This window comes from Vulpes lagopus, chromosome 1 (assembly GCF_018345385.1).
Source record: "Vulpes lagopus strain Blue_001 chromosome 1, ASM1834538v1, whole genome shotgun sequence".
Classification (NCBI taxonomy): Eukaryota; Metazoa; Chordata; class Mammalia; order Carnivora; family Canidae; genus Vulpes; species Vulpes lagopus.
Window position 1 is genome coordinate 65,250,974 of NC_054824.1, and position 24,644 is coordinate 65,275,617.

The 24,644-nt window shown below is 40.8% G+C and overlaps 1 protein-coding gene across 1 annotated transcript in view; it reads right to left on the reverse strand.

The window, feature by feature from the left end:
• DNAH8 (dynein axonemal heavy chain 8) overlaps positions 1-24,644 on the reverse strand; it is a 340,697-nt gene that overhangs the window by 76,508 nt on the left and 239,545 nt on the right. The window contains exons 67-75 of the mRNA XM_041748133.1: positions 23,550-23,721; positions 21,668-21,823; positions 17,163-17,318; positions 15,196-15,378; positions 11,962-12,067; positions 9,827-10,079; positions 9,503-9,693; positions 3,701-3,822; positions 517-635 (exon numbers count right to left, since the gene is read on the reverse strand). Coding sequence (XP_041604067.1) covers positions 517-635; positions 3,701-3,822; positions 9,503-9,693; positions 9,827-10,079; positions 11,962-12,067; positions 15,196-15,378; positions 17,163-17,318; positions 21,668-21,823; positions 23,550-23,721 — 1,458 coding nt within the window. The remainder of the gene's footprint in view (positions 1-516; positions 636-3,700; positions 3,823-9,502; positions 9,694-9,826; positions 10,080-11,961; positions 12,068-15,195; positions 15,379-17,162; positions 17,319-21,667; positions 21,824-23,549; positions 23,722-24,644) is intronic.

The following is a 24,644-nucleotide window of genomic DNA, read 5'->3' on the forward strand; positions in this document are numbered from 1 at the left end:
TATTTAGAAAATATGAACAGTGAGAAGGAAGAGAAAGAAAAGAAAAGAAAGAATTTTTTCCTTATCATCAATTTTGAAATTTTTTTCCATTTTTAATAGCCAAAACAGCATTTATACATTTAAATAGGCAGGTCTTGACTTTTTTCCTCAAGAAAAATGGAATTTCAGCTTATAGACTAATTGCCTTGCAACTCTGTGAGGTCCATTTTTTTTTAAGAAGTAAATTCAACAATAAATGATTCACTCAATGGTAAATGATGAACGAAGGGAATAACAAAGGCATATTTTTCATGTTTTTTTTTTTTGCTAAAAGCCCCATCATTAATACATTCCCTGCCACCATCACCATTTTATTTGCTTGTCAAGGAACTAGGAATTGCCATCCCAAATGGCAATTTGGAAGTGCACACATTTATAATAACCACTGGACACACTGAAGTAAACTTACCGAGGTAAGATCTGTAATTTGACAAGATGACGAGTGATGTTTCTAGGTCTGATAATACCTATTCTCACCTGATAAGTAAAAGTTTGCGGCAGGTATCGAGTGAATCATTATATCCATCAGGGATAATTTCTTCCTCTGGAGCATCTTTATCAAACCAGTTTTTCCATCCTTTCTCATTACGAGATATCTACAATAAATAAGCCAATTAGCAAGCCATAAGAATAGATGCAGTTGGAATATACTGGAGAGAATTCTGAATAACCTTAGAGGGTCATTCTTTATAGGCAGGTAGTTTTTCAAACATAACCACACAGTTTACTTTTTTTTTTTTTTTTCAGAATCAGTGACTCAAGGAACGTGGGTATTACTATTCCCTTTCCATTTTCCATTGCTTTTCTACATTATTCACTGAAATTATGACTGTGTGTCAATTATACCAACTGATTGGACAGGAAAAAACACAGACCAGGATTTTACAGCCTGCCAATATATTATTGGCATTCTGGGACAGATTACATTAGGGGAGCAGTCCCGCACACTGTGGGATTGTTAGCAGCATCTCTGGCCTCTACTAGATGCCAACAGTACCCTTGTCCCTAATTCATGACAATGAAAAACAGCTCTAGATATTCTCAAATGCTCTCCGGGGGTGGGGGGTGGGGGGTGGGGGGTGGAATAAAGTCATTCTTGGTTGAGAACCACTGATACTGACCATTCTGATAACCGAATCTCTAAATGTTGACCTCTACTTAAAATAGTGACAGATGACAAAGTCTAAACTTTTATTTTCTCAGTGATTCCTTGCCTTGAGACCTTACATCTAAGAATAGACGAAGTTTCTGCAAGAGCTGGTCTCAAATACCTATTCTTTCAGAAGCATGGCAAGAAACTCCAGTTTTCAGAAGCATTAAAAGGCACTCCCTGAAGCCCCAGTACTGACAAAACCAATTACAAAAACAATAGATTGATGAGTCTGATGCTGCCACTGAGCAACAAGCAGGCTGGATCATTTAGACAGTGTTTGTAAGCACGTTTTCAAAGCCGGGGTCAGCACTAAAAGCAAATAGCAAACACGAATAGAGCAGGTACTATGTGCCAGACCCAAGAATTGTATTTTTACCCAGATTATCCTCATTTTTCACGGAGGCACAGAGAGGTTGAATAACTGCCCAAAGTCCACGCCATGCAAAGAATTCTTCATGCAGAATGCAGGCTGGGTGCAAATGAAGAGCAAGACAATTGCTTAGTAACTAGGTTACAGTTTCTTCCCCAGGCACTCAAAGGAGGAGGAGGATTTCTGAAACATTTTACGCCTGCCATCTTTCTCCTGAACATTGCAGTGGCTTCCCCAAGTTGGCTGCTCCCAAAGAATCTGCCGGGACACTTGGAGCTCCACTCCTACTGCAGGGGCACCTGCACACTGCCCACACCGCCACCTGCAGGCCTCCTCTACCTGCTGACGGGCCTTGAACCTGCTCATCTGAACTCCTCTATAGAGCCTCCAGGGTGAATCGCATCTGCAAGGAGCAACAGGATAATCCTCCAGCCTCTGGCTGTCCGCCTCCACTTTCCCCGGGCACTAAACAGTTCACCCTGAGATGCCAAAGCAGGCAGCTGCTGTTGGAGGCTATTTTTTGCTTCAGTTCCTGACACCCGTTTAGCTGGGAGACGGATCCCCTTCTCTTTCTGCCCTTTTCCCCCACAGAGACGCCAAACTGATGGCCACGGGATGGCAGGCCCCATGAACTTGTGCAACTTTCCTGAGAATGACCACTCCCCTCACTTCTGACCCATCCCATGGTGAGTTGGAGAGATAAGGGAAAGAGCATAAGGTCAGACACCAGCTTTGCCATTTAGTGGCTCCGCAGCCTTGGGCAAGTCCTGAACCGCTCTGAATCTCCGTTTTCTCACCCATAAAGTGAGGTCAATACTATTTCCCTTGCACAAAGTTGTTGCAAAGTACTTATCCTATTGTTAAGCAGTAGTAGTTACCAGATTCTACACCATGGGGAAATAAGTTCTAATTAACAGAGGCAAACCATAATGGGTATCCCAGTATCGATATAACCCGTCAGCAGAGGGCGCAGGTGTTGAGTGCTTTTTCCCAGTGGTGCTCCTGAGGTCTCCTTTATCAGTCTCCTGCCAGACTCCGACCACCTTATTTCTTCCCCAAGTATTTGTCTGTACCTAATTGCCCATCACAGACGGAAGCCAGGGACCCTGACCCAGCCATGGCTGAAAAGGTAAAGAATCTCCATAATGTTTCAGAAATGTCACTAAACAAACATACCTGGTATATGCTGGGCTGGGGGGAGGGGGGGTGTGTGTGCAGAGGGGAGGGAATCACGTGATGATTCAGCATGAGGTCTCTGCCAACTTGTAGTCAACGCATAGCCCCAGTTATCCATCACCAGCAACCCCAACAAAGATGACTTTAAGCAACTGTCATTGCATCAGTGACAGGCGGGTATCACCAACTAACCTCAGAAAGAATTATCTTTCTGCTGAGTTGCACAATTGTTTCCCAGTGAGAACCTAATCAACAACGAAGCCACAGTAACACATTTACATTTTCAAACTAGAAAAGCAACAGGTGAATCGGGACCTGTTTTACCATTATCCTTCACCATTTTATATTTCCACCATGAAAACGATAGTTTTAAAAAGGACCCCAACCTCTTCATTTGTTTCAAATTTCAGTTTGCACAATTTATTTAATCAGAAGCAGCAATAAAAATGTAAAAACACAGTCTATAACAAAATAGTCTAAAATAAAAGGGTCCACTGGGTTCTGACAGCTTGAGTTAAGCAGACTCATAAATGACCCAGCCCACAATACAGGAGGAAAAGGCAGTCACCTGCACCTATGACAAGGCTCCTTCTGATACTCCGCATCTAAAATCGCCCACAGAAGCTTAATGCCTTAAAGCTACACTGTTGCATTGAGCCTTTTGCGTGCAGGAATTGACACCAGGGGCCCCAATTTAAATGGCCCCAGGGCCACTTGGGTGGCTCAGTCGGTTAAGCATCTGACTCTTGGCTTCCACTCAAGTCATGATCTCAGGATCGTGAGATCAAGCCCCAAGTTGGGCTCTGTGCTCAGTGCAGAGTCGGCTTGAGATTCTCTCCCTCACTCTCTGTTCCTCCTGCTTGTGTGTGCTCTCTCTCTCAAACAAATGAACAATCCTTAAAAAAAAATGGCCCCTGGTATGTTTGGGTTTCCAGATCTGTACCTTTATCCAGCCCTGTTACCTGGTTCATAATTTCTGCAAACTGTGGAAGTTTACTCAGCTCCACAAGATTCAGCCAGGTCATATCAAGGATCCAGCGAAACGGCTTGGGAGGGCAGGCTTTCAGATCCAGAGCTGCTCCCCCTGGGGAAAGGTGTCAGCAGGAATCAGGTCAGTGTATGCTTCACTTTTAGACACATTTTCCAAATAACAGAAGTGAGGTAACCATATTACAGAGAAAATGGGGAAATCATCACAACAGAAAATGTGGCTATCTTTTTTTGGTCCATTTCCTTCAAGTCTTAGTGTTTTACTTTCTGATTTACACCACTTTATAAAATACAGATGGCAACTCCTTGTCATTTCTCCCTGTACCTAATTTTTCTCAGGTGGCTGCAGCTGTTTGCATTTTTATAGTTTTTTTTAAAATAATCAATTTTGTGAAATTTACAATGTTGACGTCAATGAATAGTTTTAACTTTTCATGGGTGATTTTAAAAATCACCTCTTAGTCTTAACTCCTCCAGAAGTTTGATACTCAATACTATTTTTTACCAGGTCAAAAAGATGGAGAGGGTTACAATACTTCTGTGGGTTTTTAAGGGAGTAACTCATGTTCAGATCATTAATTCAACATATATTTACTTAGCATTCTCTGTGTATCAGCATATTCCAGACACTGGGGATAAAGCAGAAAAAAAACCACACAAGGCCTCTGCTCTTAGGGAATCTAGCAGAGAGCATGAATTACAGTATTGGATCACATTTTGAAGCAAACCACAAATCAAATGAGCATACCCAATGGGGCAATCTTCCACTAAGATACATAATTATATTTACAGCTTCAAAATTCCTCTATTGCATGTCTTTAGTAACATGTTATTAGCTGTGTTGTTTAATTCAGATATGTGCAAAACAGTGATTTTGAACTTCTAAGTCCTATAATCCTCCTGAAGAACTCATTAAATGCCACCACTTCACATATCAACCATTGGGCAAAAGAAGGAATGTAGGGGACTGCCCGCAGAGGCTGCTCTCCCTCTAGCACCTTCCTGAGAAAGTGAGTGAGCTGAAGTATTCTTTTCTCATAAATCCCTTTGCGCCACCTCTGGGTCAGTGGCTCTGAGCGCCACAACACCTCTAGAACAGGTCAGCCTTCTCTGGACACCACACCGCCGTCACCCGGGGAAAGAGAAAGCTGTCCTCTGCTAGTACCCAGTTTACTGATGGAGAAGCAACTGCTGGAGAGCATCACCTGCAGACTCAAGGGACTCTGCTTCTCTAACTTTTTTTGGTCAAAAAAAAAGAGACAAATGCATTTTCTTCTTGATTCTTTCCAAAAGCAATGTTTTCATGTGACTGTAAGCCTCAAAGACATCAGAAGACACCTAAACCACAACCGGTGTTTTCAAATATCTTGGTGCACCTCCACTAAGCCAAAACAATAACAGTCCATCTTACTCCCCAAGATATTCTGGCTCTGCCACTTGCCAGCTGCATAAACACAGACAAAGAACTCAATATTTTTCGGTCGCCTCTTCTGTCAAATGGGTGTAATAATCAAATCTACCAGATTAGTTGCTGTGAAGATTAAAAAATGTCATGTATGTAGAAAGCGCAGAGCAGTCTTGGGCCATAGTAAGAACTATGTAATCATTAGCTGTTATTTTGACATTAGTTCTCTGTTTTGGAAGGCTCAGGTCAAATCCAGCCTGGAAGGCAAGAGCAGACCCCCTAAGGTGTCTTTTTGTCCATGGTTTCTGACAAAAGAAAGATGGTATCTTTCTAAAATAGAGGCAGGGAAAATTTAGTTATATCAACTACTCTATAACGTGGGATTGTCCCTAGTATCTGTTTCATTTTTCAAAGTATTCTGACATTCTCAGTTGAAGAAAGAAGTCAAAGGCACCTTCTAAATACTGCAGAAAAGAAGTAGGAATTAACACAAAGGGACAGTCGTTCCTAGGAGATCAAATATTTCTGCTATGATAAATAAGTCTTTCTTCTTCCCCTCTTAACTACTGAGTTAAAATGATAAAAAAAAAAAAAGTCAAAGTCTAAGGGCTGTATTTGTTAACTTTGTAAAAAACTTTGAAAACAAAATCATGTATCCTTTTCATAAAAATAATGTGGTTAAAATATAAGCCAGCTCAAAACTAATACAAACTGTACAATAAACCAATTTTGTTTGTTTTTCAAAAAATAAACCTCTTTTACTGCTGAGCTGATTGTACTTCTGTCAACAACCTATCATACAATCCCAAATTAATCTTTTTAAAGCACTGCTCTGTTCATGGTACTTCCCTGCTCGTAAAACATTCGATGGCTTCCTATTGCCAACTAAATTAAATTCAAACTCTTCTCACTGGCTCTCCTGGCATTCCTGGCCCTGTGCAATCTGGCTATCTCTGACTCTATGGCTTTATGAAGCAAGATCACAGACACACTCTCACCATGACCCAGATGTGCAGGCTTTTTAATTTTTCTGTGACCACTGCAATCCTCCTCACAAATTTCTTCCTCATTGTGTTCGTCAGTCTCCTCTGGTTTACATCCTATCTCTCGAAGAATCCAGTTTACATCAGGTAATGGCTCTGGTTTGGCTGGGTGGGCGAGGGGAGAGATGAGTGGACTGGGATTGGGTCGGGATGGGGAGGATGCCTCAGATCCGCATGCTGCCCTCCAGTCTCTGCCATGGGCTGGGATTCGTGTACTGTGTCCTCTGTGCTATGACAAATCCTGTCTGACCTACAGGGGCATTGGGCTGCTATCCACAGAACACTGGTCTTTTGTGCCCGGGAATAAAGTTCTGCTGGCCTGCAGCTTCTTGGTTTTGAACTGCAGGCCCTGGCTGTACACCAGCCCTCTCAACATATCCACACCACACTTGAGCTTGCCACACATCAGGCTTATCCCTCTAGCCATTCCCCTCCACCAACGCCAGGTGAGATGTGGCTCCGGGCAGAATGCAGGGACATCTCCCATCTGGATGTTTCTCAAGAGCCTTTCTGTATCCACCCAAGGTTCTGCCTCAGGAGATTGGGAAGCGACAGGATCTGGGTACCTGACCTTCTTCTACCTTCAATTCTCTTGTCCTTCCCACCACCCATTATGGCCCAAAGAGACAGGTTTCCTTCTTCTTTCTAAATCCTATCTGGGGCCTTGTTGGCAGATGGGACTCAGGAAGCAAAGCCAGCTCACGGATAAGGAAAGATCCAAAGTATACCCCCCCATCCCACTTGTGTTCCACAGTTAGAAGGCTTTGCTATATTTGAGGATCATTTTTCTCCTGCTTCTGCCTAGATCCCCACAGATGTCAGCATCCTTCCTCCCCATGGCCTAGTGCCCCGGACACTGAGGCTGTGGCCCCTGGTCCAAGGGAAAGCTTCAAGGTGGCTGAAGTAAGTCAAAGGAGCTTTCTAGGTTTGGTAAATTTGGGCTCACTTTATTTAACCGTCACAGAGGCCACAAACCTGTATGCCTGGACCCTCCAGAAAGCCTGCCCGCCTCTCCCAGCTGGTACTTATCACTTCCCCTCTGAGCCCCACAGCCTCTTGTACATAGAGGTAGTAGGGGATGGTCTCTGAACTCATACAACTGGTCAGTGGCAGACCCTGGCTCATTTCCCTGTACCACACCGCCTTATGTCTACGCTTGAAGACATCAACTTCTCCAGGTGCATTCAACCTGAGAAAAAATATAAACTGTATGACACAGTCCAGGTTCCTTTGAACTACAAGACATGAAAAGTCCAGAAATTTTAGACATTATGTAAGATTGTTTGCAAAGCTTCTACAATAGTCATCTAACCTGAATCTGGGGAAGAAATGAACTAAAGTTGAGAAAGAAGATGATAGAGTAGTCAGTTATAGCTTACTGCCTGTTTATTATAAATAGGAAACTGTAGGTACAAGTGCATCCTGTCGTATCCCCTTGTAGGATAAATTTAGAAATACTCTACCCTTTCTTTTATCCCCAGGGGTTTGGTTGTTATGCCCTATCTTTGCATCTGTCTGACTTCTTCTAAATTGTCTGGCATATCCTTTCTAACCGCTGGATATCTCAAATTCAACATGTGCGCACAGTTCCCAGAGCTGTTCAAAAACATTCAATTTTCCCTTCTTCCATGCACATGGGAAGTATGCATCCCTGCTCTCTTTGAAGCTAGCTGTGGCTGTGTGTCTTGCCAGACACACAAGGGTTTGGCAAGGGTTTTGGCTAGTGAAAAATGAGTATTTAAGTGACACATGTCATTCATGGGGTAACTTTTAGATGCAGGCACCCAATTTGTCTTATCCTGTTCCTCTGCCATAGTAATTATAGAAGCAATTCCTAGATGACCATGACAGGCATGTTGGAGAGAGAATAAATGAGAATCTACCACCCTTGTTGTGTCAAGCCATCAAAAGTTCAGGATTGTTTTCATGGCCCCGAAACCTGGTCTATTCTGACTGAAACTAGGTCCCCAAATCACATTCATTATTCCCCCATCCTGACACTTCTCAAACCAGTTCCTCTTTCAGTCAACTAGACCAGAAATCTCTTCATGGACCAGAAATTTTAGACTCATTTCTGACCCCTGTCTTGGCTCTTACATCTGGTCTGGTGCCATTTTGCTTCTATGGCCTCTCCTTTATATTCTCATTATCTTTACTGGGCTAAGTATTACCTGTGGCTGGGAAGATTATAATAAATTCCCTTGAACCTCTTATCTGCAATCCTATGCAGGCCTGCCAGGATCATCTTCCTAAAAGATGGTAAGAGATTCTAGAGGGACTACATCTCCACCTTATACAACTCCTTGTCTCTCACAAGATCAAGAAAATCCTTCCTCTAGGAATCAAGGCTCAAAATTTACATGCCCCCTTCATTCATTCCTTTTCTGATGCTGCTCTATTTCAGCATGGAAGGTCTCCTTCACTTCTACCTCTCCTTCACGGTCCTTTTAAAAGACTTTCTTCTTTTGGGGGGTGGGGTAGCCAGAAAATGTCTTATTAAACTTTATACAAAGAGCAAAAAAACATAAGAAATACATCAGAACATTTTTCCCATGGATCAAATCATCTGAAAAATTCACGGCTTATCTGACAACAGTATATTTTCCAAGCAGCTCTTACAGGTCTCACCAACCACAAATCTCTCCTTCCTTTAGAACATTAAGACTTTGTTTTTAGCTCTCTTGTAACATTTAGGGTTTTCTGCAATAATTTAAAAAATTATCTATATTCCCATTATGGGACTGCTTGCTGTGAAAGCAATGTCTGGTTGATCCTTCTATCCCAACACTAGCAGGGTGGGCTTGCAGAGTATATGCTCAATGAATATTTGTTTGACTGAATTGAATGGAAATCTTCTTAATGATACTTTGAACCCAGAATGGAGATGAGCATTGAAGAGGATTAATTTCCAATATGAAATCCAAGGGTGCCTTTTTCAGTCTTAAAAGTCATTATACTCCCTTGCTCAAGGAATTGATCTCTTGCAATAGATAGAAAGCTCATCACCAGCCTCACTGCTCTTCTCTTTGGCATTTGGGTTTCCCAACCATAGGCAACAATGATCAAACTTCAGGTAAGTTTGATAACTAAAACAAAAAACAAAAACAAAAAACACCACCACAGACCTGAGGAAAATCATTACGAGTAACCAGAGCAAAGCAAATGGGAATCAGGAAAAAAAAAAAAAAAAAAAGAGGTATGAAGAACTTGGCTCTCCCAAGAACAACATTCACCCACTGTATTATAAAAATGGGTCTCCAGCACATCAAAGCGCTTATCAGAAGCACTCTCCTTTACCTACTGCATCCATACTCCAAGCCCTTTACCTTTAATGAGAGCCTGAAACTCTCTGTGTTTCACTGTTCCTCTCTGAAGATCAATCTTCAAGGTCATGAGGAGTACAAAGAGGAATTTGTGGTTTTCGTACAGGCCTCTGACAGAGTATGTAAAAACTTCGTATGTCAGATACTCAATAATATTTGTAATTCTCTTTTGAGGTAGTGGCGACTTCTCAGATCTGCAACACATTTTAAAAATTTGGGCAGTAAACAGCCATTTCTAAGACAGTAGGAATACAAACAAAAAAATTTGAGGTACTCTGCGCAGGGGTCGAGGGTGGGACGCAATGGGGTAGGGATGGGAGGCCCCACCTGGCCATGGACTGGTCAAATAACTTCAAGAACTGGGCCAGCGAGGTCTGGTACATGATGTTGACCATGCTCATCTCTGTGATGAGGAAGTAGAGGATGCTTCCACGGGTGGCTGCAGGCCGGAACTCCTCCTGAGCTGTGTTAATTTTGATCTCTGTCTCTGCGGCCACATGGAGCTTTTCACTCACTTCGGCTGCTGTCTGCTTGGTGGTTCTGAGAACCCCGATGAGAGATTCGTCATCTACCAAGGAACCTAAAAGTCAGACAGGAAAACGGGAGAACGTAAGATGGGGAAGCCACAGAGCAAGACACATCACTTCTGAAATCATCCTGTTCATTTTCAGGGCCACTTCTTCAAAGGCGTCAGGATAGAAGGGCGGATGTTAACACACTGAAAAGCTTCTGGCCCAACTGTCATCTGATGCCTGCATCCTTCTAAACATTCCTGCAGACAGGTGGTTATCTCTGATGCTGCCTGTAAATTTGCAAAAGGTGATTCCCAAGGCAGCCCCCGTAACTTGGTCTTCACATGTCTGAAGACAAAATCTGGCTCCCTCCACCCTGGGTGGTTTCAGCTGTGTTTTATGTGACATGGCTTTCAACGCTATTACCATCTCCGTGGTCCCCCTGAAAGTGTCATGAGAACTTGCTACTGAGAACTCTGGTGCCTCTGTGTCTCCAACAGAGAAAATTGGAGGATGGTGCAAGTGTCCCACCAGGAATAAAAATCCTCATTTTATTTTGAGTGTCACCTTCCATTATTGTTTTTAATACAAATAATACATCTGTGCCAATACATTCCATTTTAAGATACGGGAAGACACTTCGGACATGCTGAGCTAAAGGTCACGATATCTGCAAACAGCAGTGCCCTGGCCTACCCTCCAATTCTGGATGGTGGGTGAATGCTAGGAAAGTGTGAGTTACTCTGATGGGCATTCTAGGTCTACTATGGAAATTCAAATTGTGATTCACCTCACAGGAACGAGACCTTGATCCAGCACGCTCTTGGGGGAAGAGCTCTCAGCAATCCTTGCTAATATTAGAATGCCCAGGGGTATCCAAATGGCAGGGAGATGTCACTGGACCAGGGGACAGACAACTTCACAAACACAAGCAATGCAATCAAGGCAGATAGAAGGATTTTTCCCTGAGATCACCATCAAGGCCATGCAGGAGAATGTTGTGAGAATAACACATTATGTACTTCTGGGAGGTTAAGATTTTTGTTTATCTAAGGAGTACAGTGCTATTGGGAAGCACTCTTTATGAGTCTGTAATAAATGGTAGAATTTAGGCTACTGTGATTTGCCTACTGCAGAACAATACAGTGTTTGTTGGCTTTATTGTCTTTGGATAGGATGTTTTTATTTATTTAGAGAGACTACATCCCCAAATTAGGGTGTAGCACGTGGATCTGACTGCCCTTGAGGAGAACCCATCCCTGACTTCTAAGTAGGAGGTCAAGGCAAAGTGGAGAGTGAGCTTGGGCCCTGGGTGCTTAAGTGCCTTTGACACAGATTACACACATCATAGCCCATTGTGGTAATTGTATTTCAATGCCAAGTGAAAGAGTCAATCTTTATTTAAAAAAATTAGATTGAGCACATTAGTTTCCTTTGGGCAAGCAAATTAGCCTATTATGAGTTACCTAGCTTACTGGGAGCCCTTATTTTTCTCAGGAGAGAGCAATTACATCGAGAAAACTGTATTCTTCTCAAATGCTCAGACTCTGTTTGCTAATTCAAAAATCAGATTCTCTGAGGTCCCTCTTTAAACATCTAGATAAAAATTGCCTTGCTTGTGTTTGCACTGTTTTTTTTTTTTTTTTTAGATTTTATTTATTCATCAGAGAGAGAGAGAGAGAGAGAGAGAGAGAGAGAGGCAGACACAGGTAGAGGGAGAAGCAGGCAGGGAGCCTGATGTGGGACTCGATCCCGGGACTCTAGGATCACGCCCTGGGCTGAAGGCAGGTGCCCTGGGCTGAAGGCAGTCACCCAGGGATCCCCTGTGTTTGCATTGTTAACTCATCTGCTTTCTCACATCTATAGTCACCAAGGAGGGTGCTGAAAAGAGGGTCCCAAGAAATCCTGACTCGGGACCCATCACCCATGTACTTATTAATAACATGGTACCTTTTGTGGCGCTTAACTTGTAGAGAAGGTTGTCTTCAAGTTCCTTCATCTTCCGCTTGTTGAAAGTCACATCCTCCAAAAGCTTAACCCTCTCAGACTCTAATTCCTGTTATTAGGAAACAAGAAATAACAGCAGAATTGTAGTCACCGGTAACTTTGGCAAATCCAATTTCTCAGTGCTTCTGATCAATTTTTTTAAAGTTTAAACCAAAGTGCCCCTGGAATGACTCTACTTTTTTGTTTCTCAGGACACTTTTTAAGAAATTATGCCCACTAGCATAAAGTTTCCACAGTGCTCACACTGGCATGAATGAGACACCGCTGCTAAAGTAATTTTGTCTGATTATCCCCATGTTCTTTTCCTGGCTCTATGGTTATTTAGATTAGACAGTCCCATTCTCTTGGCCCTGTTCCCATACTGCCTTCGTGTGAAATGTGAACTTGATTGGCAGTCAGAAATGGTAGAAGCAGAGACATACTATCAAAGAACCAGGAGGCCATCCAAGCCGAACATGAGCTCTTGGTTTGGGATCCACCTCTAGCAACACCAGGTACCTGGTTTGACAGAGCCAATTGCCAATACAAATCCATTTGCTGTGGTTTTACATCTCTTAACTAACAGAGGGGATAACCTGGATGTTTGAAAGCATATTTTTTTCTACCAAAATAGTGTATTTTTCAAATGACACTTTGAAAAAATTTCAAACTTTCAGAGAAGTTGCAAGACTGATACAATAAACTCTCATATATGTTTTGCCCAGATTCACCAGATAACATTCTGTTTTATTGCTATCTCTCCCTCTATAGAATACTTATCATCATTTTTGTTCTTCTTATAATTGGTGAACCATTTGCTGAGGTCATGATCCTTTACCCCTAAAAATTTAACAAATCTCCTAAGAACCAGGACATTCTCTTACCCTAGTATACTGTAATTTTCAAATTCAGGAAATTTAACATGGATATAATACTCTTGCTTAAACATAGAGTAAATTGAAGTTGTCTCAATAGCATTTTTATAGTATTTTTTTAATCTTCTACAGAATCACAGTGTACTTAGAATTATGTTAAAAGGGGTTTTAAAACTACTTATTTGAGAAAGTTTCTTGAAAAAAAAAAACACTTCAGAAATTCCATCACTTTCAGAAAGTCTTCTTAAACCAAATTGTCATCCAAAGCCACAACACAATGTTTATCTTTCTATCTGCCATGGCTTGCATCACAATCTGTGTGTAGATTATGTCCCACCAACGAGATTCTGTGCATCTAGAGGGCAGGAACTTGTCCTATTCACTTTTGTTTTCTTGACAGCACTTACCTCGAGGCTTTGCAGAGAAGGGACTCAACCTAATAAATATGTGCTGAATTTAATTCAACAGCTTTATTTTACATCTGGGGAAATGGAGGATCCAGAAATATTAACTCTAAATCACATCCCAACATAATCCCCACAGCTCATTACTGGCAAATGCAGGCTAATACTCCCGTTCTCCAACTCTGAGACAAGTGCTATTATGGTCATCGTACTATCAGGTTTGCAGTATTTGATGGGGGTGGCAATGAAGGTCATGGCTGCATTTTCAGGGGGGCAGGGGGAGGAATACCTCATGAACTGTTTCCATTAAAATGGTCACCTCTGGGTGGCAGTATAAGAATATGTGGACAAAATGAAATCACATCAGCTTCCTTTTCAGTTTGATCTGGAAAAAAAAGCATCATGGTCCGGTAGACACTTGTGGGTTTTACAGCACGACCTGTAAAACTTATCTAGGAGGCCTGACAGGATGGAAAGTCCATGTGTTTGCAGAGGCTAAGACCCTATTCTCTCTGGTTTCTGTTTGTTCTTCTGTAAAATGAAGGTGTGTAAGAAGAGCAGGATAGTTACGAGGGTTAAACATCATAGTCTGGATGTCCTCCTACAGATTAAGTGTGTGTGTGTGTGTGTGTGCTTTTTTTTCAACAAGGTTGATGTTAGCACCTTAGAGCATCCTTGAAGAAGAGGCTGAGACCTAGAAGAGCAAGTGTGGGGCCCTCTGGGGACACAGAGAGCAGCCTATCTCAGACAGTGGAGTGGCCTGCCTTCAGGAAGTTCGTGCGGCCTGCATGCAGCACCTGATCATCTCAGATCAGACCAGCAGCACCACTTAGAGCGTGAAGGAAGGACTTATTTTCAACAGTTTGGCACGACGTGGCCCAAAGAGGGGATGGGGCCCATGCCCTCTCTGCCTGGCTGGCCACTTTTGGCCCCATGTTAACCATCCCTGCTAACCAGGTAGGGCTTCACTTCTTTTACTGAATCTCTGTTTCTCTGGCATAAGGACCATTTCTCTTTCCCTCTTCCAGTGTCTTTTCTGTGTTCGTGGCACCTATGACTATCTCTTGCCTTTCCTTTATCTTTGTCCAGTCTTCTGCTACCAATCTTTTTCTCAGCCTCCCCTGTTAAGCTTCTCTGGTCTTTTATAAGTCTTTCTAGTCTTGTTTCTAACCTTGCCCTTCCCCTGAACCCTCAATACTTAATTCTCTGTAAGCAAATATAATCTTTCTTGGATTTTACGCAAATATGTTTTTCCATATGCAAATAAGTATAATTACATTTTAGGCAAGCATATTTTATGCATAATGTTAAATGTTTTCTGAGATTTATCTTAAAAATTAGTTTCAATTTGTATCAGTCTCTTAAAGTCTTCCAGTTTTAAGTTGTTCTTTGTTTTATTAGAACCTTCAATCATACTTAATTTCTCTGTCTTAATGCAAATTTTATTCAATTAAAATTAGAGTTGGGCTCTCTGTATCATTAGAGTACTAGACTATACTAGTTGAAACTACTCCAGTGGTAATACACTCATTTGGAGCAATTTTTTTTTTCTACAAGATCATTATTTTATTGAATTTTTCAGGGACATCAAGGAGCATCCATCCATAGGACTATGAAGGTCGACATACTCCAAGGTTTAAAGACAGAAGTAGAAAGAGCAGTGTGAATGCTGTGTGTATGTGTGCGTGTGTGTGTGTGTACGTATGTGCAGGCACATTTGGGGTTGGAGGACAGGTGAGTTAGTTACACGATTTCTTAACAGGACTTGACACGAGACAGCTAAACTAATATTTATGTTAACAAAGGCAGATGTGGTTGGCGTAATTTTTTCCTTCCCAAATACTTAACAATTTCATAATACACGTTGAGCATTTATTAAAATTTATTAGAAGTAGTCCTTTACCTTGAGAAATTATTACCTGTTTCTCAGTTAAAATTACTCTCCTTAATAACTGATTCTCAAGTCCTTTCATGGTGACAGTAAAATCAATGACTGAAGTTTTCGCGTTGATCTCAGGGGTAAAGGCAGGGTTTGGTAACTTTGTAGTAATATAAAGTTTAAATGTATCCATGATATCACATTCCTTATCACCGACTTTCACCTACATCGATTCAAATGTAAAAATTAAAGAGAGCTTAAAGGGCAGAACAAGGAATCTGTGGTTAACTTAAGAAAGAATTTATCAGAGGTCAGCGCTGTGAAACTTGAATGAATTGCAGAGGAAAAAGTTCTAAAACTTTCATCAGTGATCTTAAATAATTTAGATATGTGGTCCTGCCGGAAGATGTTGTTAGCCATGACACCAAACAAATTAAATGAAAAATTTATCCCAAACAAAAGTGGAATAAACTCAGACACATCTCAGATTTGACTATTTTCTCCCACTTGGAGAAAACTGTTTCCTAATAAAGAAATTTGTGGTGTTTAGCGGAAGTCTTATCTCTGTTTTCAGTCATACCTAAAGCGTATTAGACTTCAGAAAGAATTAAGGAACTTTTCAGAGAAAAAAATGTCAACATGTTTTTCAGAAAGATAACTTTTCTTAAAAAAAAAAAAGATAACTTTTCTTAAACACTACGATTTGCAATATATTAAAAAACAACTGGTTTTGGTATCTAAAACTTAGGTGGACATTATACCGTTTTAAAGAACTTACATTTTTAATTAATCTTGATTCCAGATGTGGATAGAAACCACCTCAATAAGGCACTATCACATTCTCAAGCACCATGTCTGCACACCGCAGATAAGAATCTGTTCCTTTAAAAGACCTTCAGTTATAAAAATCCTACACCCTCCTTTGGCATGTTAAATATGGCACATAAAAGATTCACATTATGAAGAAATGTTTTCATTTTTCTTTCATTTTTTAAAGATTATTTATTTATTAATTCATGAGAGACACACAGAGAGAGGTAGAGACACAGACAGTGGGAGAAGCAGGCTTCACCTGACGCGGGACTTCACCCCGGGCCCCAAAAACATTTCTTCAGGCCCACCTGGGTGGCTCAGTGGTCGAGCGTCTGCTTTCGGTTCAGGGCATGATCCCAGGGTTTTGGGATTGAGTCCCGCATCCGGCTCCCCATAGGGAGCCTGCTTCTCCCTCTGTCTGTGTCTCTGCCTTTCTCTGTGTGTCTCTCATGAATAAATAAATAAAATCTTTTTTTTAAAGAAATCTTTGTTTAATGAGAAAATTTGCATTCTGTACTTATTCACTGATATTCATGAAATTAAGTTGTCCAAAGCAAAAAATTGCAATCAGAAATGCTGTCATTTATCAAGAAATAAAACCAAAGAAGCCTATAAGAAGAGAATGCCACCAATTAAAAAAGAAATGCCTCTAGTGGAAATGATTCATGTTCTCACCAGTGATGAGAAACAGGATTCCACAGCTTCCAGCAAAGTCTGTGAGTTTAGATTGAAAGTTAACACAGAGAGAAATGAACAAATCAATGTCTATAGACTTTATTAAAATGCCATTTTTCCAGTGAGAAAAATGTAAAACATAGATGAATTTTATAGGATAGATGAATATATAATTTGTAAATCCGATTTTCTCAGAGCTGCCAATATATATATGTATTGTATGTGTGTAACACTAACATATTATTATGACCAGACAATGTCTTTCGTAAACTTGTTATTTAGTGTCAACTAAATGGCTATTCCTACCAAGATATTGCTGTCCCCTGTATTTTTCATATACTATTTTTAAAATGAGGGAAGCACTAAACATGAGTTTGGCAATCATTTTCTCCAGTGTATCAAATAACTACCACCTAAAGGAAGGTGGCTTTGCTGCTATGCTCAAAAAGATAAGTAGATGTCACCATTGTTCTTTTCTTGTCTTCTTCTTCTTCTATTTTTTTTCTCCCCAAAACTCACCTTGAACGTGGTGCCTGATTTAATGAAATTCTTTTCTAATACATTATCCAGGGCTGGATCCAGCTCTTCGCGAATGTCCTCAATAAGAAGGGGTCGCCCCAAGGAAAGGCTGTCCTCCAAGTGTGTGCGGAAATATTTATGGTTCAGGGATGTTACCTAAAAATAAAGGGTTCACTGCTATATGAGTGTTAGAAAGAATGTGCTTATTCCGCAATGTAAACCAAGAGATTTGTTGGATAAGTGCTTAAGAATATGAAGGGCTGTATAGGAAGACTTATGAAAATAAAAGCAAGAACATTTAATTTTCAAAACTTGGTGAGCTCATGACTTTGTGGAGGCCCTGGATGTGCAATAATAGTCTCTCTGATCAAAACAGAGTGGCACTCCTTCAAGGAAATGTCAGAGCTCTGCTCCTACTCACCAAAGAGAAGTAATCAAGGATTAAACCTGTTACACTTACATAGTCACAATCACTCCAGGAAAGGAAAGTAACTTGAGTATTTGCAAAATTCATTTATCTCCTCAGGACGACTCATGAGATGATCAAGTGATGAAAAATAAGCATAAGAATGTCAGAAATTATATAGTGAATCAAACCAAGGGCTTATCCAGATATTCTGTCTCTAACAGTGGTGCAACAGAAGAATGTGATAGATACTTCCCATAAAATCAACTTAAAATACTATATGACACTTTTTATATTTTTAAAAAATCAGTATTCTGAAAGCCTGGTGGGGCCCCGTTTTTTAGTTCAGTGTTTGTTGATTAGTTAAAATAGACACACGGCGCTGGTTGATCCTTGCATTGGCCAAATGGCTTTGAACTCTCGCTTCTCCTATGATCCCTCCCCTGCCTAAATGTGAGGCTTCCGGAAGGTTCAGTTCTCAACTCTCCATCTCCTTATACTCTACCCTCTGAATTCAGCTACTGCCTCTATGCTGCTGTGAGGGCTGATCTTAAGACACAAGGAAGAGCCACTGGAACAGCAGGTGATTAAAAGAGTGGAGTTAAAAGATATTACCTATTGCTTGCTATGAAAAAGAGATGCGGAATTAAAAATTAGATAAGTCTACCCTTGTCTTGTTTTGGATAAAAAGAAAATAACTAAAAGAAAAAACCCTGCATAGGAAGGAATTTGTTTCCCTAGATGAACAGCTTTATTTACACAAATGATGAGCTGTGAAAGACCTCATTATGAGTTGATAAGGTAAATGAATCTAAACAAAGAGCTTTAACCAGTTTATTAAACAAGAAGAAACAAGGTCCCAACGAGACTAAATATAATTGTCCTCCTCTATTTCCTAAGGAGTAAATTCTATTTTTGTGCTTTGCTTCCTGAGTGTGATGGTTAATATTCTATGTCAACTTGACTGGGGTAAGGGATGCCCAGAGAGCTGCTAAACACTCTCAGGGTGTGTCGATGAGGCTTTTTCCAGAATAGATTGGCCTTAGAGTAGGTAGACTGAGTAAAAAAGATCACCCTCACCGATTTGGGTGGGCATCATCCAATCCATTGAGAGCCTGAATAGAGCCCAAAGATGAAGAGCAAATTTACTCTTTGCTTGAGCTGAGACATTATCTTCTCCTGCCCTTGGGCATCAGCAACTGGTTCTTGGGCCTTTAGACTTGAACTGGGACTTATACCACTGACTCCCCTGGTTCTCAGACCTTCAGAGTTTGGACTGGGATTCCATGACCACCCTTCCTGCCTCTGCAGCTTGTAGACAGCAGATTGTGGGACTTCTCAGCCTCCCTCATCCCATGAGCCAATATCTCATAATAAATCTTTTTCTATACCTCTGTATTTATATAGAGATATCGAATGCACAATGTTTCTCTGGAGAACCCTAACTAATACACCAAGTAAAGAAATAATGATTTTCAAATTGTCAGTTTATTTAAGATAAACTTTAACCATCTTCAATATCTTTTATTAATTTAAATTAATATCTTAGAGTCTTAGAAATTACTATCTTAATTCCAAGTTTAGTTCCCTTGACTTTCTTGTATAGTAACACTATGTGGGGGCTACCACCAGAGCCTCGGTAACCTGCTCACAGACTCTAGTGTCGGGTCTTTACAAGGTGGTCAGTGAATTCTTTACAGGAAAACTTGATGAATACAGTGAATTCTTTATAGGGAAACTTGATGAATACCTTTTGTTTCTGGAAGTCAGAGCTGAAGGTTCTGGAGGTGGGTTTGGAGGTGGCCTTGACAAAGCTGCCACAGTGGAGTGCAGTCCTGGACATACAAAACATGTTTTGTTTTTCATTTATAAAGTGTTTCATTGGGGCACTTGGGCGGCTCAGTCAGTTAAGTGTCTACCTTTGGCTAGGTTATGATCCTGGGGTTATGGGATGGAGCCCCACATCTGGCTCCCTGCTCAGTGGGGAGTCTGCTCCTTCCTCTCCTTCTGCCCTTCCTCCCATTTATGTTCTCTCTCTCTCTCATTTACTCTTGTTCTCTCTCCCTCAAATAAATAAAATCTTAAAAAAATAAAGTGTTTCATTTTGTTTTCCTTCCCATATAAAGAAATAGCATTTTCATTTTATTCTGTTTTCATTTATGTGTATTTGTGCATGTGTTTATCCACATGTTTAAAAAAATAATGCCTTCTGAGTAAGGAGAATATAGTTCAATCTTCTTACATTATGTTTTAAACATACATAATTATCTCTGGCATATGTCTATTACTTCTTCAAGAAGATTGCTGAGACTGGGTAACATCAGAAGGACATAGTCAAAGTCCATCAAGGAGTTTAATGTCAAAATAGAAAGACAAAGCTATGATCAGGAAAATTAAGGATAGGATGAGTAGGGAGTTGGACAGTCAGCAGAGGCAAGAAGAGTGGAACAGGGGACACACTAGTTGCGCAGGATCCAGATCCAGGGAGGTCATGAGCAGGAATGCTCCTATATACTCCACTCATACATTCCTTCTGTGAAAACAGCTCCTCAGGAGCTACATTCCCATTAGATTTCATTTCCCTTAAATCTCCTCCTCCCTTTACACTCTCTTTCTGGGATTTCTCTGGGGTTTCTAAATTAAACAGACTGACACATTGTGTTCTGGAGTCTCAGTGAGTTGGGAGTATCTTAGGGGTGTTCCAGAGCACCAGGAAGCATCCACATGTCAGTGAAGCCTTCATCTCACAACAAAATCTTTCAATATTTTGTCATTAAGTGGTGTTTGTTGTAGGCTTTTGGTAAAATACTTTTTATCTGATTAAGGAAGATCCTTCCTATTCTTAGTTTTGCTGGAGGTTTTATCATGAATGGGTGTTGAATTTTACTAGGTGCTTTTTCTGCATTTAACAAGATGAACTACATGATTTTTCTGTTGCTTTTTTCCTCCTCCCCCCACACACACCTTGTAATGATGACACACTCTAATTCACTCACTTAAATTCAATAAATATCAGAATTCCTACCCTACAGAAAGAGCAGTGGAGAAAATATAAAGATGGTATAAAACCATAAACCTTGCCGGCAAGAACTTTATGATATAGTAAAGATAAAAGACAAGCGTGCAATGAACAATAATTGAAGACAGACTCTAAGTCCACATCAGAAATCCAAACAAGACATTGTGAGCATTTAGAACAAGCTACATTAAACTGAGGACACAGGGAAGTCTTATTGAAGGTAGTGTTGGATGTGAACTTTGAAAAACATTTAAGATATTTATCTGGGATGTAAATGAAGTGGGAAGTAGGGTAAAGAAAGACATCATGGTTTGTAAAATAGTATAAGCAAAAGTATGGAGCCAATAGACTTAGAATCTGAGAATGTTATCTGGGAAATGGAATTGTCGTATTGGTAGTTGAAATATTGACGATAAATCTGAGATGCTGGAATCCTGCCTCTGTCTACCTCTACGTTAAAATTAACACCAAATCATGGGGCACATGGGTGGCTCAGTCAGTTAAGAGTGTGACTCTTGATTTCAGCTCAGGTCATGATCTCAGGGTTGTGAGATCGAGCCCCATGTCAGGCTCTGTGCTGGGCATGGAGCTTGCTTAAGATTCTCTCTTTCTCCCTTTCCCCTACCCCTCCTCCTCTATAAATACATACATACATACATACATACATACATACATACATACATACCTTTTTAGACCCCCGCTCCAAACCTGGACTCTATAATGCTATGGAGTGCCATGTACCTGAGCTAGGTTGGAGCATATAGCCTTAAACCAAGGAGTCATGAGTTCTACTTTTTGGGCTTTGCTGTAAGCCCAAACCCAAGGATCAGAATATAAGCCACATCCAACACTGGCAAACAGGGAGGGAAAGTGACAGAGAGGAGAGTACATTACGAGAGAACACAAAAGAGAGAAAATAATCCAAACCCTTGCCCCAAACCACTGTTATAAAACTCAAGCATGTAAACCAACAAACAATTATCACAGAGATGACAACTTTATGACCAGCAGAATTAAATGAAATCCTGGGAAAATTTCATGATTTTAAGAATGCTTTCACATACACCAAATGGTACCTACCTGCAAGTCATTTTCTCTTTCCTTTGATTTAATCCAAGTTTTGCCTTGAGTCTGTGGGTCTATGAGGAGTGGGTATCTGGTGGCCTTCGTCACAATGATGCCATTCTGAATTGAGAGGTCATCTCCTGGTAATCCCTGCAGCCCCCACTCCCCAATCTAAGTAACAAGAAATGGATATGGCCAGTCAGAGAACAAGAAGGTTTTCACAGTAATTAAAAGTGCCACAATATTAAAAGAATTTAATATTGGAATATATTTTCTTCTATTGAGACTATGCAATGGGTACCTAGAAAAAGACAAACAAACTTGTAAATGTAAACCAAATAAACTTCACCTAAAAAAAATAAGTTTCTAATCTAATAAATCCTTTAACTCCAGATTAGAGCTTAGTCCTTTAGGGTTTAGTACTTTATACTACTAATTTTCAAATTTATGAAGGAATATTGTAAAATCTGTGGATTTTTGAAGCTTGGTTGCTGAACATTCAGAGAACATAGGGGCTTAATTCATGGTAAGACTCAGTTGGTGGTGGGATCCAGACGAGGCAGGGTTAGTGGAAACCAATACACTGAAATAGTTGGAAAGATAAGCAGCAATAGTTAAACTCCTGAAGCTTCCCCTTTAGGGGGGAAGCTGTCCTTTGGCTCTGTTCACTCAGGGAGCAGGATTTGCATAGGTGGAGGCAGAGAAGTTAGGAGAGAGAAGATATTATATTGGCAAGTGCTCATCAACGACATTTAAAAAAAATGTTTCCTCGGGCTCATGGTTGGCTCAGTTAGAAGTGCGCGCGACTCTTGATCTTGGGGTAGTGAGTTTGAGCCCCACATCAGGGGTAGAGATCACTGAAAAATAAATAAATAAACTTTAAAAAAATCTTCCCTAATTATGAGAGAACTGCCAGTCTGCCTCCACATGGTCAATAAAATCACCTGAGATCCAAAAAATCCACAAGGTTCTACCTTCATTAAAGTATCCCAGTAGCCTCCAAAGGCCATAATTCATAAGGAATATCCTGGCCCATTTTGCCTCATCGGTGCCTGCATCTTTAATACATCATCTAGTCCCTGTAACAACCAGTTCAACATTGTTTGAATTGGAAAAGATTAATTTTTTAACTTTTAAATACAGATAACACGAAACTAATAGCATGGCTTCCCAAAAGAAACAGCCACTGGGCAACATATTTACAGATCAGAAAGCAGCTCATGAATACAAATTGCCTGGAAAGCATTTAATGCCATAGAAGCTCTTCAAGATATGCTGAAAATTGACAGTGGCATCAAATTCCCAACAAGGAAGTTTAGTATCGTGGGGCTTGCCATCACTCAGTGATGCCAGAACGTGCTGCTGTACACTTTGGACACTACGAAAAGACGGTAATGATCAAAAGAAGATGAATACCAGTACTTATGGCCTACCTAATGCCTATAATCACCTAAAGTGTTTGAAAGAGTGTGACTTAATAGAAGTGCTGCAAGTAATAGAAAGTTAAAAGAAGAGCTCAATCTTAGCAAGTCAATAATCTGTGAATGATCCCTTTTTTCGGAGGATTTTATTTTTTTTATGTAATCTCTACCTTCGATGTGGGGCTTGAAATCACCACCCGGAAATCAATTGCACATTCCACCAACTGAGCCAGCCAGGTGCTCCCACGTATGATCTTTTAGTTCACAGCAGTGCAACTAATATTAATTTGAAAGCAGGATTTATTAAAATGCAAAGGAACTTTTTTATATAGAAAGCTTGTTTAAAAATTAATGCCTAAGTGTTTTCAAAACAATCTTTTCAATTAAATGAAAAAAGAAAGAACAAGAGGTGAACCTTGATTTTTTAGTAAGTACATCTGGAATTCAAATAATGTTATAAGGAAAGTGACACTCACTGTAGGCGGATCCACCAACATTGAAATAAGATTCAGGTTTTCGGTGAAAGGAATCTTCCGAGCTCTCAGCTCTATCTCCCATTGATCTTTAAGCAAATAGTTCCGAAATATCTGATTGAAAGGACCAAGGTAGGAAAGGAATCCGGTGCACAGCAAGATATCACCTACAAGTCTGTGGAGAGATGAGCCGGTGAGTCACCTAATTCATTCAAGTTCTCCCATTAAGGAGTCCCAAAGGCCACAGGGCAGCTTTGTTTTGTTACTAGGCAAAAATCTTTCTCTGCTCCCTGCATAACACTTGGGAACCAGACATGGAGAGACCATGCAAAAGGGAGCCCCCCCAACCCAAATGGTGAGAGGAGAGGCCACATTAGAGGGAGGCCAAGGAGCAAGAGAAACTGCTTCCTTGAAACCTGCAGGTGCAGAGACCTGGCTCCTAGGAAGGAAAGTATCCTTTTCCCATGCATGCCCCGGTTCTGATAATATTTGGTCTTGATAAAACTGTTTTCTTCTCCCCCTCTGGCACTCCTCTCCTTCTCCCAATTCTTGCTGTTCTCTACTTCTCTCTCATTCCCCCTCCCTTCCAGTTTCTAGGACACCAATAGATACTGGCACAAGAGACCCTTGGTTTTAGAGCAAACCACTGATCCACACATTCAAAATCACTGGGTTGGAGAGTATAGAACTGTAGAAAGTATCTAGATGCTATTTGCCAGACAATATTAGAAGCACTCTTAGGGGGATGCCTGGGTGATTCAGTGGGTTAAGTGTCCGCCTTTGGCTCATGATCCTGGGGTCCTGGGATCGAGTCCTGCATCAGGCTCCCCACAGGGAACGTACTTCTCCTTCTGCCTGTGTCTCTGCCTCTCTCTCTCTGTGTCTCTCATGAATAAATAAAAATCTTTTTTTTTTTTTTTTTTTAAAGAAGCACTCTTGGGGACGCCTGGGTGGCTCAGTCAGTTAAACATCTGACTCTTGATTTCGGCTCCGGTCATGATCTCAGGGTCGTGAGATTGAGCCCTGCGTCGGAGTCTCTTTTGGGCATGGAGCCTGCTTAATATTCTCTCTCTCCCTCTTCCTCTTCCCCTGCCCCCT